General features: G+C 48.8%; 1 protein-coding gene across 1 annotated transcript in view; it reads right to left on the bottom strand.

Moving 5' to 3' along the window:
* The window catches only part of ABCA4 (ATP binding cassette subfamily A member 4), a 139,770-nt gene that overhangs the window by 110,190 nt on the left and 13,163 nt on the right, over positions 1–16,417 (bottom strand). Inside the window, exons 4-6 of the mRNA XM_056122821.1 lie at positions 14,182–14,321; positions 8,119–8,246; positions 2,042–2,239 (exon numbers count right to left, since the gene is read on the bottom strand). Of these exons, the coding sequence (XP_055978796.1) occupies positions 2,042–2,239; positions 8,119–8,246; positions 14,182–14,321 (466 nt within the window). The remainder of the gene's footprint in view (positions 1–2,041; positions 2,240–8,118; positions 8,247–14,181; positions 14,322–16,417) is intronic.

The raw sequence follows: 16,417 nt of genomic DNA, 5'->3' as shown, positions 1-16,417 counted from the left end.
GGGTGACGTTCCAAGAGTCACACTTTGAGAAGGATGAAGAGTGAGGGCTGCCAGAAAGGCTGGGATCTTGTTTCATTAAAAATACCTCTCCCTTACTTTTCTGATGAGCTGGTCTTCTGGGACAGGAGAGAGCCACCATAAAAAGGCAAAACTTCACATTTCTCAGCCAGGCACTTTGACCAACACCTCCCACAATAGAGTGCCAGAAAATAAAAAGGGCAAAAATCAAAATTGCAATTCAGTGCCTAAGACCGTTATATATGTGTGTGTATATGTGTGTATGCATGCATGTATGTGTGTGTGTGTGTGTATAATACACACATATATAAACCTTCTCTTAAGGATTCTAATTTTGAATGTTAAAGAATGTCCTACAATGACCTTGCAGAATCAATCAGGGTAACAGGGTAACAAGGCAATTGAGGGCATAGCATAGCGCAAATCTCCTGAATAGTCTCAGAGGTGGAAATCTGGAACCTGCTTTTTGCTTTTGTGTTTTTGGGCCACACCCAGCTGTGCTCAGGGCTTACTCCTGGCTCTGTACTCAGGGATTACTCCTGGTGGGCTCAGGGGACCATCTGGAGTGCCAGGGGTCAGACCTAGGTCAGCTGTGTGCAAGCCAAGTGTCCTATCCACTATAATATCTTTCTGGTCCCTGGAACCTGCTTCTTTTGCCAGTTCCCCTGAAGATTGTCATGTCCTCTCATGTGTAAGAACCACTGTTCTACATGTCCTTTCTATATTATTGTTCCCCTCATCTTATACCTTCCAACAGAAGAGGAGCTAGAATCAGGTCCTAAGGACTCTGTCCGGGATACAATTCTAGAGCAGAGGGTTGAACTCAGTGGGAGCAGGACTTGCTGAGTTTTTGAGACAATGAAAATTTTTGCTCGAGCGGGCCCAGTAACGTCTCCATTGGAGACTTTGTTGTTACTGTGTCTGGCATATCGAATACTCTCGGTAGCTTGCCGGGCTCTCCGAGAGGGGCGGAAGTTCTTCTATGCCAAAAGTAAGCAATCTTCTATCAAAAGTAAGCTATCTTCTATTCCAAAAGTAAAAGCCATGAGCAGACCCACAGAAAAGAGCACAAAGCTTTCATTTATTGAAATTTGTTCAATGTTTTGTGTGGACTTTTCTCCCTGCCAATTGACAATGCATTGTATTTGTTTAATGGGGTCAGAAAAGGTCACCTACAATGAGGAAATGGCCAGCAGGGACTAAAAGCAGGCCTCCTCCTCCTTTTCACATGCTGGAGGCGATGGACTCAGTCCAAATTGCAGATGGACTCAGACCTGCCTCAACTTCCCCCCTGATGGTGATCTTGAGAAAGACCCCAGGGCTGGGCCACTGCTCTAGAAATATGGCCCGTCAGTATTTGGACCTTTGGAACTTCTGGAGTCCCCTCAAGAATTGTCCTGACAGTGATAGTTAGAAATGATCACTCTGGACAAGAACTGAGTGCTGAAAGTAGGTGAAGGAATATATACATAATGACCGTTCTGTACCTATATTGCAAACCACAGTGCAGAGAGAGAGACAAATAGACAAACTGACAGATAGACAGAGAAAAAGAAAAGTACCTGTTATGGAGGAAGGTGATGGTTCTGGAGAGAAATTGGGGAAAGGGACACTTGTGAAGGGATGGGTGTTGGAACATTGTATGACTGAAACCTGATCATGAACAACTTTGCAACTGTGTATCTCATGGCAATGCAATAAAAATAAATAAATAATAAAAGGAAAATTATTTTTAAAAATTGTCTTGAGAGACCAGACTAGAAGAGATGTAAAGCCAGTGGTGGAAGGTCATGGGCTCTTTGTTGTTGGTGGTGGGGTAGTCGGGGTAGCAAGTTTGTATATCAGTACCACAAAGGTAACACTATTGTACCTTCCTAAATTATAATAAATTAAAAGAGAAATTGCCTGGAACCTCAGACTCATGCTCTCCCCAGCTGTCTAGTCATGAGTCCTGATGGCTGACCCAGACCTCCAGGACCCGGAATGACCTCCGACTGGGCAAGCTGCCAGCTAGTGCCCTTACCACACGGATGAGCTTGAAGAAGTCCACGTTGGCATACAGCGTGTCTTCCACCCACTGCAGAGTGCCCTGAGAGAGGGGGCACAGGGCCTCCCGCACCATCCGCGCCCCTCGGCGCTGGCTGAAGATGAGAAAGCGTTCCAGCAGTGCCTCGCTACACGCTATGTCCTTGAGCGCCAGGTGTGGGACTCCATGAGCAAACTGCAGTGGGAAGAAGTGGCATGGGGAAGTTTTCCAGAGAGCAAGAACATCACCAATCTCCTAAACCACCCCCATTTACACACACACACACACACACACACACACACACACACACACACACACAGTCTGTTGAGTGCATGGCCAGGAGAATTAAGATTGTGGATGGAACCAAGGCTGCTGCTAGTCATGAGACTTTACAAGGAGATTATTCAGGATTATCTGGAGGGCCCAACATAATCAACCACAAGGATCCTCTCATGTGGAAAAGGGAGGAAGTAAGTCCTTCTGAGGAAGGCTTGGCCAGCTTCAGTAGAGGAGAGTACATCTTCTAAATACAGGGGAGCAAAGAACGTGCACAGCCTCCAAAACAGGCAAGAAAAAAGAATTAGGCTGGGGGCTGGAGTGATAGCACAGTGGGTAGGGCATTTGCCTTGCATGCAGCCCACCTGGGTTCAATTCCTGGCATTCCATATGGTCCCCCGAGCACCGCCAGGAGTAATTCCTGAGTGCAGAGCCAGGAGTAACCTCTGAGCATCGCTGGGTATGACCCAAAAAGAAAAAAAAAGAAGCCATTAAGGCCCCCCAGTAGCCCTAGGAGGAACAGTAGCCCTCCTGACACCTTGACTTTCAGATTTCTGGCTTCCTAAACCCAAAGATGATAAATTGGTGTTGCTTGAACCCATTAAGTTCATGATCATTTTTTACAGCTGCATTAGAAATCAAATACATTCCCAAGACTCACTTTAAATGATAACAAAGAATCATTTAAAGTTTGGGAAACCAAGGCTAAGGTGCTTACCAACCATACGAAGGGTCCCCTGAGCACCACCAGGAGTGATTCTTGGGTACAGCCGGGTGTGACCCAACATCCCACCCTAAACACATTTTATTTTTCAATTGAAAGATCCCCTCTTAGCAAGGATGCTTGGCGTGGGTGAGACTAAGACACACTTTAAGTGCTGGTAAATGGCCCAAACACAAAAGACAAAACACCTTTCCTCACCAAACTGAGCAGGCAAAAATACTGACTCAATCCTTTCAGGAGACAACGATTTTCCAGATGAAAATATCCCAAATAGAATCCCACAGAGATGTGCTCATTTATATCTATATGACAAGCTACCCATGGCATATTTGATATACCAAAAACAGTAACAAGTCTCACAATGGAGATGTTACTGGGCTCGCTTGAGCAAATCAATGAGCAATGAGAGGATCATATATATATATATGTATATATATATATATGATATGCTATTTATCGGAAATTGAAAACTGACTAGGCAGGCTACGTTTTATCTGTTGCCTCTGACTCATGGACATTCTATGTGCTTGAGCATCGGTGGGGCACGTGGACAGGGGCTCTTGAAATATTATCCCTGGAATGGCCTATCGGGGTTGAGGAGGCTGATCACTGTTCAAGGGATCTTGATCACCCAGAGCAGAATCTGGCCACCAAGAGCCAGGCTCTGCCAGGAATTGGCACGTTCTGAAGATCATGATGAATTCCTGAGCATCCCTGGCTCTGAAGTCTTTGCAAGAGCTTCCAGAGATTCTTCTGGTCTGGAGAGCAGGTGCTGACCCTCGAGACTCTGCACTGTTCAGATCCCACAGGGAATCCTGGTCCCAAGTCATGGCTGCCCAGGGGCTGGGCACAAGTGTTTCAGAACTCTGTAACAGGATATAGCTTCCCATGTTTACCTTTTCCTAACTTCTTACCTGTAGGGAAATCCCCCTTTCCGTATACTCATCCCAGAATCTGAAACGTTTTGACGTAGATGGAATTAATCTGCTCTTTTTGTCCAAACTTTCTCATATTGCAGAGGAGAAAAGGGAGGAGCAAGGAGGATTTAGGAGATCTGACGAAGTCACCCATCAAACAAATGGGAAATCTGGGACCCAGGGAAGGCTCCCGGCTTATTTTCTCTCTCAATCACTGCACCGTCACTGAGTCCCTGCTCTGCCAGGACCAAGAGAGCTATCGGGCACCCACGGGAATAGGCAAATCTGTGACCCCTCAAGGAGATTACCACTATACTGGAAAGACAGATAGCTGTGAGCACTGGGTGGGGGAAACTCAAACCCCAATGCAGAAAAGAAAAAGTGAGGAGAGCCACTAAAAATAAAATCCTGACACCCTATTGGATCCCAGAGTCCTGCTAGGAATGATCCCTGAGCACAGAGTCAGGAGTAATTCCTGAGAACTACTGTATGTGCCCCCCCCCAAAAAAAAAGTAGTGTTTTCTGGATCTTTACTAGGTGCCAGCAGTGTTCTATATAATTTATTATCAATTCTTTGAACCCCCAACCACCATAGATAGAAAACACTTTTTAAACCATTTTGTAAAGGAAACAGAGGCACAAAGTGGTTAAGCAAGTAGCCTCATGTCACACTGTTACTATGGCTGGCTAAGTTATGAACCGGAAGCCTGTACAAACACATGGCCTAATAGCTCTTTGTCAAATAGGGAGGAGGGGGAGGGCAGGACAAAGACAAGAGGACTTATGGAAGACTTCACTGAGGCAACAATTGAGCTGAGTCTTAAAACATGTCTGGGAATTAATGGGGCCCGAGGTGAGGCTGGAGCGGGGACACAGATCTGCCCAGTTCTCACTGTTTTCTTGGCCTCTGAATGGTGCAGGGAGGAGCATTGCCCATAGAGGTATGTACCCTGCGGGTACTAAGCAGGATGGGCCTGGGAGGACGATTTCAGTGAAAACCCTTGGTCCTGAGAAGACTCTTGGTCCATCCAGTCCTGAATGCCACACTTCTGTTTGACCAGATGGATCAATTCACTAGACAGCTGCAGGCCTCAGACTGCAGTTGAAAGTCAAAGTCAAGTTGACCCGAGGTCCACTTATACATTTTTCCCCCAGGGTTCCACATTCACAGATTCAGTCGACTGCACTCACTCTGTGGCGAGTCTGAGGAAGACGGAGTCCAAGGACTGACTATAAAGGACTTGAACCACCACTGATAGGGCAGCCTGCAGGGTTCTGAAACCAATCCCTGGAGGGCCAACAGCAGTTCAGTTTGGGGAGTCAGAAAGTACCAAGCAGGAGGGTCAGTGGCTCTTTCCCCTGTGAGCACTTGTGTTAAATAAAGTCGCAAGTGCACTGCTGCTGCATCTCCACCTGAGGTGTGCACTCTTTTGATTCTTTCCACTGGGCCGAAGTCCACGTTTTCTGCCAAGTGCAAAACACACCTTTCCCGACTTGGATTTTCCTAAATAAAATGAGTTTATTAAAAAAAAAAAAACAAGCCATGAATAGAGTTCAGTTCCTCAGCTGCCCTGGCCTCCTGCCCAGTGCCCGTCTGTTCCGGGGACTGAATGTTCATGTTGGACAGCTCAGGGAGTGAAAACATGGCCTCCAGGGAGGGTTATTCCAAGGGAGAAAGGGAAGGCCTCACAGAGCTGGGGAGCAGGGCACCTGGAGGAGGAGGCAGTTGAGGGGGCTGCTCTCTGTGACTGCCCCAAGTCAGTGCAGAGACCTCAACTCCCACCTAAGTCCTGGGATCTGCCACCTAGGACAAGCCAGCCACATGTCACAGAGGCATGACCCTGTGAGCCCGTCCCCTTCTCCACACATGAACGGCCCCAGGCCCACTGCCAGCATCAGGGCGACTAGTTAGCCAGCAGTCCAAATGTCACATGGCCTGGGAAAGGGAAAGAAATTCCCCCTAAATTCCTGCCCTTATCTCCATCTTCCTTTTATGACCCACTGAAAGCCATCACTGGCATTTCCAGGACTCGAGTTTTATGAGCTGAAGAGAAAGCAAAGGGGAAAAGGAGCCGCTGGGGGCAGTTCCTTGGCCGGGCCTGGCAGGGGAAGGAAAGCCCACGTCAGAGAGTCAGTTTGACTCCCAGGAAACTCTGCAGCCAAGGCTGGGCCCCAAGGGCACCAGGCCTGGAGGGTGCCGTGCTCTGGGGGTTAACACACTAAGCCCTGTTCTCATTGCAGTGAAGACCCTTGGACTTGAGAAGCCAGGAAATCAGGTCAGGGTTTCTTGACCACTGTGCAGAGAAAAACCTTCAAAATCTAGTTCCATATCCCCGGCACCACATATGGTCCCATGTGTACCATCAGGGATTACTCCTGAGTACAGCGCCCTGGTGGGGTCCCCTCCCTCTCCCACCCCATGGCAGAATCAACCTCACACCGTGAATCTACACACCCAGGATGCTCCAGACCAGGGACCCAAATCAGAGTCTGTGAAAACCCAGGTCTCAAGCCAGCCAGGGATGAAGTTTAGGAATTCGCATTCTTTGTTTTTTTCTTTTCTTTTCTTTTTAAGCACTTTGGGTCTTATGGGTTTCTCTCTCTCTCTCTCTCTCTCTCTCTCTCTCTCTCTCTCTCTCTGTCTCTTTTGTTTTTTGGGTCATATCCGGCTATGCTCAGGGGTTATTCCTGACTCTGCACTCAGGAATCACTCCTGACAGGGGACCATATGGGATGCTGGGGATCAAACCCAGGTTGGCCGCATGCAAGGCAAACGCCCTTCCGGCTGTACTATTGCTCCAGCCCTGGAATTTGCATTCTTAGCTAGCTCCCCCTTCTTTTTGATGAGTCTGACTGGAGACCCACTTTGAGGACAGGAGTTCTCACTTCAGCTTGAGAACTTCTAAACTGCAGAGAGGGGCAGACCCTGCCATGGGCCTGGGAAGACTGGGTTCTTTTTTAGTTCTAGAGAGGAAGGGAGTCACCCTGTTGGCCACTGCCTTGGGGTCTCCAGAAGGACTGGTGAGAGGGTCACAGGAGCTCACAGACGAGAGTCATATGTACTTGGCAAATACAGGAGTTTCGAATAAATGGGAGAGGTTCTAAAAACAGACAAAGGAGCTATAGGGGCAGAGGAGCAGTCGGATATGCAAGAGGAGTAGAAGGAGCTGGTGGGGTCTGAGAAGAAATGGTGCAGAAGTTGGGAATCCATGCTGCCTTTATCAAGGTTCCCCATACCCCTGAACACTGTATGGATAGTGTTTCTCCTCCTCTCCCTTATTGCACGGCTGCCTTCTCCTCAGCCAAGTCTTTTCTAAGATCATTCTTCAGGAAGGCCTTCTGTGACCATCTCACTTAAAATGGCCTCATCCGAGGCCAGAGAGAGTACAGATAGGATGACGGCCTTCATGCTGCTGACCCAGGTTTGATCCCTGGTACTGCATATGCCCCCTGAGTCAGGAGTGATATCTGAGCACAGAGCCAGGAGTAAGCCCTGAGCACCAACAGGTATGACCCAAACACCCCCTCCCCCCAATAAATTAAAACAAACAAGCAAACAAAACTGTCCCATCACATGCTTCCCAGGCCTTATATACCTTCTTTTTTTTTTTTTGTTTTGTTACAAGGCCACATGTGGTGATGCTCAAGACTCATTTCATGCTCAAAAAGCACATTTACACAGCTCAGAGGACCATCTCAGTTTCCATGGAGAGAACCCAGGTTGGCTGCATGCAAGGAAAGTACCTTTCACTGTACTATCTCTCCAGCTCCCACTTTGCTTCTCCGATTCTCACCTGTGGCCCTGAGAAATGCACATTCTGGGAGTGAGGTGCTTGTCCATATCGCTCACATTTTTTTTAGTACCTAAAAATTCCCTAGATACATAATTATTAATACCCCAAGACACCTCAATTGCCTCGGCTCTCATAGGAGTCTGGATTCTAAGGTTCTTGTACACACTGAGCATCTGTGTTGCTTTCAATGTTTCTGGTATTTGTCCCATTTCAGAACCCTGGGCCAAAAGAGCACATCCTCTCAGGCCCTTTTCCTGAACAGGCAGCATGAATTATGGATTCTACATGTGAAAGCAGCAAGGAAGAAAAGCCAGGGAGAGCCAGGTCTTTCCCAGAGACCCCTACTTAATGATGTCGACCTACCTGCTCAGGACGGACTTGGGAGCTGACCAGAAGGTGGACAACTGAGTCAGACAGGCCAATGTTTTTCACCAGGAATAGTGTCATTGCTTCTTCATGTTTAAGGATGTCCTGAATGTGCATCCCCTTTCCTGTATAGCAATGAAAGAGCAGGGGACGTGGGATCAAAAGCTGGGGGCAGGCAGCTAGAATGGATTGAAAACATTTCTACTGTGACTCTTAGAAGAAGGCTCTGTTCTGGGGTATTCTAGAAACATCTGGAATCAGTGATCCTGCCAGCGGGTTGTCCCCAACATAGCTACAGCATTTCCTGCAAAACAGTTGGGCATATCTGAGTGACAAGGTGCAGAAAAGTGAGCATGAGGAGCAGGCAGGTAGTTAGATGTTTTCCTGGGTTAATGCAAATGCAGGACAGTGATCTCAGAAGGGCAATGGGGAAGAGCTGGAGTGAGGCAACTCTGTCCCCCTGGGTATATTTGGCAATGTCATGAAGCATTTTTGTGCAAGTGGATAGAGACCAGTGATGCTTCTAAACATGCCATATGCACTGGGTGCCCCCACCCCACCCCAGCTTACCCTCCTGCCTCACAAAGAACCACCATCAAAAAGAATTATTTTTTAAAAAAGCAATCAAAGGACTCTCTGTTCCAAAGTATCAACAGTTGGGGGGCTGGAGCGATAGTATAGTGGGTAGGGTGCTTGCCTTACACGCGGCCAACCTGGGTTTGGTCTCCAGCATCCCACACAGTCCTCTGAGCACCGCTAGGAGTGATTCCTGAGTGCAGAGCCAGGAGTAACCCCTGAGCATCATCAGATGTGATCCCAAAACAAACAAAATTGTTAACAGTGGGATGGGGATGTGGCTCAGGAGGCAGCTCAGGGAGAGAGATTAAGTGTCCTATGTGTGAACCCTGAGCTTTATCATCAGAGAAAAGTTATTCAACAACATCAAAATGTAACTGCATAAAAACAGACAAGCAGAGAGATAATCTCGTCACTGGCCACCATCCACATCGCATGTCCTTCTCTCCCAGAAGGGAGCATAACATGGCACTCACTATAACCATGCCACTAGGTTGTTTCACTCAGGGTGCCCCGGGGGAGGGGCAGGTGAGACCCCTCCCAGCTCCAAGGGACCCCGCACCAGAAGCTGAAAACCTCCAGAACTCAACTGCCGCCATGGTCCCAGTCCCTCTCCACACAGTCGGGCTGAGCTTCACCCAGGAGTTAACCTATTCCTGGACTGCACGACTGCATTCTTGGCCACGCAGCACTTCATAGGACACACCTACCCATACTCCAAGAGTACCACACCACATCTGATGGGGTTCAAAGTTGGAGGCAACCAATCTTAGAGGGAAATTTTTTTTACAGATATATATATATCACTGTAGCACTGTAGCACTGTCCTCCAGTTGTTCATCGATTTGCTGGAGCAGGCACCAGTAACGTCTCCATTGTGAGACTTGTTACTGTTTTTGGCACATTGAATATGTCACGGGTAGCTTGCCAGGCTTTGCAGTGCGGGTGAGATACTCTCGATAGCTATATATGTTATATATATATGCACACAAGGCAGGGCTGGAGCGTTTTCTTTTCTCTGGAGCTGCACAGCGGGTAGGGCGTTTGCCTTGCATGCAGTTGACCCGGGTTCGATTCCCAGTATCCCATATGGTCCCTCGAGCACTGCCAGGAGTGATTCCTGAGTGCACGAGCCAGGAGTAACCCCTGTGCATCGCTGGTTGTGACCCGAAAAACAAACAAACAAAAAAAGCACACAAGGCTCAATCTTTAACAACGTGTTTGTTATCTCTTATAGAAGGGTTTAATGGCCCCTTCCTCTTTTTTTTTTGTAGCATTTTCAGTGTTTTTCATAACAAACAATACAAAATATAATATTTCGGTTTTGTTTTCGGGCAGGGATTGGGGTTTGGGATAGAAACATTCGCAATATGGTGGTGGGAAGGTGAAATGGTGGTGGGATTGGTGTTTGAATATTAAATGTCATGTCATCAAATATTGTGAACTCCTTTATAAAAAAAAAAAACCAGACAAGCAGAAATCCCAAGTGTCCACAGGGCTAAGAGACAAAAGGCTCAGTCCAGAAATGGAGGGGCCACATGTGGTGTTTCCCTTGCAGTGGTCAGGAGTTTGAAGCTTCTTCTCAGCATTTCTGCTGTCACGCTGAGTCTCCAGGCTATGGGTGTTTTCATCAACTGGGAGATAGTGCCCTTCGGGGCAAGAAAAGTTTCAAGTGGGATAAAGGGGATGGCTGTTGCCTGGGCTTGCAGTTGCATGCCCTGATCTGCCCTAGTCACACTCCCTCAATGCCTCAAGAAGCAGTATTCTTTTTTACATGGAGGCATGAAGGGTGCCTAGCAGTTAAGGTGACCTTGGGGAAGGTAACTGAATGTCTCTGTACTTTCTACAGCTGCCTCCTAGGGATATTGGGGTGGTGGTGAGGAGGGACAAGGAATGGTAGGTGGGTGTGTTCAGCTCCCAGGCCTGCAGACTGTCAGTGCTCATCTGGCTGCATGTTTGACCCTATGAGCCTCTCCCAGGGACTCACACCCACCTCTACCGCCTGTCTCCAGGGTCAACACAGTCTGCAGCTGGCCTCTTCCACAGTGAGAGAAGAGCTGGTGAGAGCGGAGGGGCACAGCTCCAGGTATTCGTGAAACCATTTCAACATCAAAGGAACAATTACGTGGCAAAGTCTGTTTCTCCCAACCCCTCCAGGAGCTCAGTGAACTGCTATTTCTTTATTCTCATTTAATTACTTTACCTTAGTCCTAACACCCTAGATTCCCGCCCTGTCCAATCCCCGAATTTTCCCCTCACCAGGCACCAGGCCAGGAGGCGTCCTCCCTGAGTGCTCACCCTTCTGTTCTCAGGGCAGGGGTGGGGGCTTGGGGGAGCTCTCCCTGTCCTATGTCACTTTGCTGTGACTTTCCTCTGGAAAGGACAGGAGTCAACACACGGGCCTGCATGAAAACTCAAACCACGGTCACCAGCCCTGACATTTCTGCACACCAGCAGCTACCATGGGTGCCCTTTATGGCTGGCCCTTTGCTAGGAAAAACCCAAAGGCTTTGAGAGAGGGGGAGATACAGTATAAGAAGGTGCCCCAGCAGGCAGAGAGCCATCTCTAGAACCCGCTGGCTTGTCTTTTTTGTTTTGATTTGTTTTGTTTTTTTTGGGTCACACCCAGCGATGCACAGGGGCTACTCCTGGCTCATGCACTCAGAAATTACTCCTGGCGGTGCTCCGGCGACCATATAGGATGCTGGGAATCGATCTGGGTCAGCCGCATGCAAGGCAATGCCCTACCCGCTGTGCTATCGTTCTAACCCCCCCCCTCTGGTCTGTCTTACTCCTGCCTGCCCTCCTTGTTGATCATGTAAGCCCAGGCACCTTCTCACCTGGCTCTCCCTGCCTTTCATTCTTCCTCTGAGCTGCCAGCTCAACTGTTCCTCTCCAGTCTCTTCCAATATGGCAAGACAGAAACACAGTCTTTAGCAAACACCACTCCCAGCCACACACACAGACACACACACAGACACACACACACAGACACACACATAGACACACACACACACACACACACACACACACAGTCTCTCTACTAAGGGGGCTCTGGCTGCTGCACTCTGCCTCAGATTCTGTCCAGCAAAACTGAGCACACTGTTGTAAGTCCTTGAGATCACCTCTCTCCCATACCCAGCATTAGAGCCCGCCATGGAATCCCATGGAATCCAGGCCTCCTAACTGTGGAATCATGGGAGGTGCCAATAAATACTTTTGTTGTCTTGCCTGGGAGTCAGGGCCCCCATTTGACTGTTTATCTCTGTTATTCTTTAACTCGCTCACCCAACCTTACATACAAATACTTTGCTGGGGAGAGGGAGACCTGGAGTGATTCCAACCCCCTCCCCCAGGTGCCTTTGAGATTGGGGGGGGGGGAAGGGAGGGGGAAGAACAGGGTAGGAGCTGGTCCCATAGCCCTGAGGAGGGAAGGGGCCACCCAGGAGGGAGACGAGACCCCCACATGGAAGAGGTGACCGATACCAGACTAGTCTCCTGAGGGAGAAATGTGAACTGGGTACCTGAGGGGAGAAAAAATACGTTTTTGCTTAAAATGTGGTTCTTCTTGTTCTCTCCCCTGGGAAGATTAGCTCTGGGGGGGGGGGGGGAGGGGGGTTGGGGTCCACCAGGCCCCAGGAGCTTGAGGGAAGCTGTGGGCCAGCTGGAGTGGGTGGGAAGCCTGCAGAATGTGGGAGGTACAGGGGAAGGTTTTGGGAGATGATTGAGAGGCCCGAGCTGGCTGGGGGGTGAGAGGGGAGGGGGCTTCGGGCTGGTCTTTTGACTGCTAATCCTCCCCCGCTGAGAAATGCCGCCCTACAGGTTTGCAGGGGAGGAGGGCGACGCCTGGGTCAGCCATCACATACTTTCCCAGGTCACTGCGGAGCTGCCAGGCAAAAGTGCACGCAGCCGCAGCCCCGCCTCCTGCCAGAGGCTTAACCCTCCACAGGGCACTCGGGGACCAAGACTCCTGGGCCCCAGCAAAAACTCCAGAATCTTCCGTTCCCCAGCCTGGAACTCCTGCAGAGACCAAGTCACTGGACTTGAGGAAGGGTCCCCGTGGCCACTCTCACAACCACCAGGCTCAGAGGTTCTCAATCCCCTCACTTTTTTTTTGGGGGGGGGAGCCTTGGTGGGCGGGCCCTATTCCTCCTCTCAGGTCTCCAAACTGAAGGTTCTCCTACCACAGCCTTTCTGCTCTGCCCCTTGGCCTGCAGATGCAGCCTCCTGCCTGTCAGTTCCCAGCGAGTGGGGCTTGCGTTGGGCCCCAAGGCTCCTTCGGGGTTTCCTAGACCCACAGCCAAGAGCACAGAGAAGCCTTGGTCTGGGGTGACTTTGCCGACAGGTCCTCTGGGCTGCACACTGGAAGGATAGTGGTGCTGGATGGTGAGAGACAGCACTTGCGGTGAGGACAACCTGTCTAGGTGCTCCAGGAGGCCCAGGAAGTGTGCTCTTTGTGGGTGACTCCTCTTTCCCCCATCCTCCCAGAGTGATCACTGTGCTCACACCTTTCCAACTTCTTCCAACCTTGGTTCACTGAGCTTGCGTCCAGCGCAGCAAGGCACCAGGGGACACAGGAGGGGTAATCTGGTGGTAGGAGACGGCTATGGGAGGCACATGAAATCAGCTTTTCCTTTTTCTCTATTTTACTTTATTTTTTTATGTTTTTCAGGGCTTGCTCCTGGCAGGCCTGGAAGACCATATGTGGTGCTGGGGATATAAACCCAGTCAACAGCATGCAAAGCAAGTTTCTTCCCTACTGTAATAACTCTCTGACTCCCCCCCTTTTTTTTAATTTGGGGAATATACCCCAAGGACCCAAAAACAAAATGCAGAAAAGAAATGCACTCCTATGTTCATTGCAGCACTATTCACAATAGCCAAAATCTGGAAACAATGCAAGAATAGATGATTGGATAAAGAAGTTATCAACACACACACACACACACACACACACACACACACACACACACACACACACTACAATACTATTCAGCTATAAGAAAAGATGAAGTCATGTAATTTGCTGACACATGGATGGATCTGGAGAATCTCATGCTGAATTGAATGAGTCAGAGAGAGAGAGGGACAGACTTAGAATGACCTCACTCATATGTGAGATATAAAGAAACATAGTAGTGAAATAACTAGAGCTCAAAGGCAATAAAAATGAAGAGCAGGAGAACAGGTCCTTAGTAGGAAGCTTGCTACTGGGGAAGTGGGGGTAAGGGGGTGGGGGCAAGGACAGCAAAGGGAGATGGGATAGGTTAGGGAAGCGACCACTATGACCATGAAAGAGGAAATGGTCACTCTGGACCAGGACTAGGTGCTGAAAGGAGGTAAGGTCCCAGCTCCAGCTCTGACCCTCCTCACCCCTCCCCCTTGAGTGTTTCCTGCCTTTTCCCCCCCCTCCTTCCTGTGCCTTGAATATCTCAGATGGGTGAAGCAGGAGATAGTGGGGAACCACCCCACACCCTTCGTTACCTGCAATTCTCTCCGGGTGTGTCCTGAGGATGTTCATGAGCTGGGATAAGGTGCGCAGCTCTGCCCAGACTTGGCCCAGGTGCCGGCTCTCTGGGGCATCCATGAGGAGCTCTTGGAAATCTCGATATACCCTTGCCAGGCTGGAAAGAAAACCAGTCTCATCAAAGAAGAAAGCTCCCATTTTTCCCTTTCTTCCTTCTTGGTTTTTGGACCACACCTGGCAGTTCTCAATAATTAGTCCTTGCAGGATTGAGGGATCAAATTGGGTGCTGGAGATCAAATCCACGTAGGGAGCATGCGAGGCAAGCACTCTACCTGCTGTACTATCACTCCAGCCCAGAAGAGTTGTCATTTTCATGATAACTTCTGTGCTGTTTTAATACGATGACACAAGTGTCCTACACATGTAGCCCTTACAACGCTTCCAAGGGGAAACAAAGAAGAGGCTAGTTACTCCTTAGCACATAGAGAGCAACAGCCAGGGAGCACTTTACTCAATTAGAACTGGACCAGAGCTGGTCATCTCTCAGTCCTGTGTTCTGTGTCCCCTGTCCAGAAAAGCTTTTCATTTTATTATTTATTCTTGAGGGTGGTTTGGGCCATACCCTGTGGTACTCAGGGCTCAAGTTTTGGCCATACCCCGTGGTATTCAGGTACTCAAATTCCTCCCTACATATGTGAGCACCTGAGGACATCTACATGTATACACACACACTGATGCACACATGCCACCCTCTGCAATGGCAGATTAGACGAGGAAAACAAAACAGGCTGGTTAGATTTGTTCCAAGGAATCTGAATGCACAGACTGAGTTTGAAGTTCTGTGATACATCTAGGCATTGAGAAGCAGGAGACCTTGGTATATGGAGACATTGGTAAATGGTGAACAGGGCAGATACCGAGAGGCAGGCTGTACCATGCAAACCCACATGGGAGAATACAGTTCCTGACAACCTCCAGTTCTCATCTACTCATCCACGGAGCTGCCTCACTGCCCTTGGCTTTGCAAGGTCTAGTATCCCAAGCATATCTTTGAGAATGGTAGGTGGGGGGTGTTTGGGTGTTCTAAGCAAAAGATCTGTGAATAATAACCTGTCAATATTTCACTGTGTGTTTGTGTCTGTGAAACATAAAATTCCAAATTTCTGCTTTATATGCCAAGTCCATCTGCAATCTAAAGGCCTCCTTCCAGAAATACCACCCTAAGATCTCAAGACATTGCCAATCAGTCCTAAATCTGTTCTATTCTGCTCCAGGGACCCTCTGCTGAGACACCCCAGGACTCTCCCTGCTTGATAGCATGACCCCACAGGAAGTCCTGGACACGTAGTGGGTGATTTTCTCCAGACGCCTCCAGAAGATGAAAGTTGCAATGTGAGTTTGTAGGCAATGTTTGCTGCCACAGGAGCCCCACTGAACTGTCACCCCCATGACATTCTTAGGAAGACAGGTGTTGCCTCTTTTACCTAACTGGTGTCAGTAAATGATAGACTCATGATAATCTGGGCTCTGTCACTTCAGGGGGAAAAAAGGAACCATTGTCTGTTCTTAGTGGGATTTACAAAATATTCTTTTTTTTTTTTTTTTTTTTTTTGCTTTTTGGGTCACACCTGGTGATACACAGGGTTACTCCTGGCTCTGCACTCAGGAATTATCCCTGGTGGTGCTCAGGGGACCATATGGGATGCTGGGAATCGAACCCAGGTCAGACGCGTGCAAGGCAAATGCCCTACCCACTGTGTTATCACTCCAGCCTCCCAAATATCCTTTTGGTTAAGTCAAAAGACAGTTTTGTCCCAGAGAAATTTTAGTCAAAATTCCTCCAAGAAAAAGCTGGAGGAAAAAAAAAAGCTAGAGTAGTCAAGTGTCTCAGTTTCCATCTGACCTGGTGTACCTGTGGACAGGGTGAAGTGTCTGCAGCTAGACTGCAGGTATAAGTCCAGACAGCACAGTGGGTGCAAGGGATCCTACTCACTTCTGAGCCCCTGGCAATCCGACCCACTCAGATCACATCGCTCACCTCTTGCTCTGTGGGGAAGATCCAAAACTAGAGCATCTACCTAAGACCAGAGATCCTTAACCAGCAGTCCACAATACTACCAACAATAAAACTTTTTGTGTATGACAAGTTCCTGGGAAGGGGTCCCCATTTGCCATCAGCTTCTGCAAATGGGTTTCAGCCCCACAAATTAGAAGTGGCAGCTCTGTGGCCATATGCAGGCCTTCCCTGGCCTG

This window comes from Sorex fumeus, unplaced genomic scaffold (assembly GCF_029834395.1).
Source record: "Sorex fumeus unplaced genomic scaffold, SorFum_2.1 ptg000047l, whole genome shotgun sequence".
NCBI classification, from domain to species: Eukaryota; Metazoa; Chordata; class Mammalia; order Eulipotyphla; family Soricidae; genus Sorex; species Sorex fumeus.
This window is presented reverse-complemented; position numbering and strand designations above follow the sequence as displayed.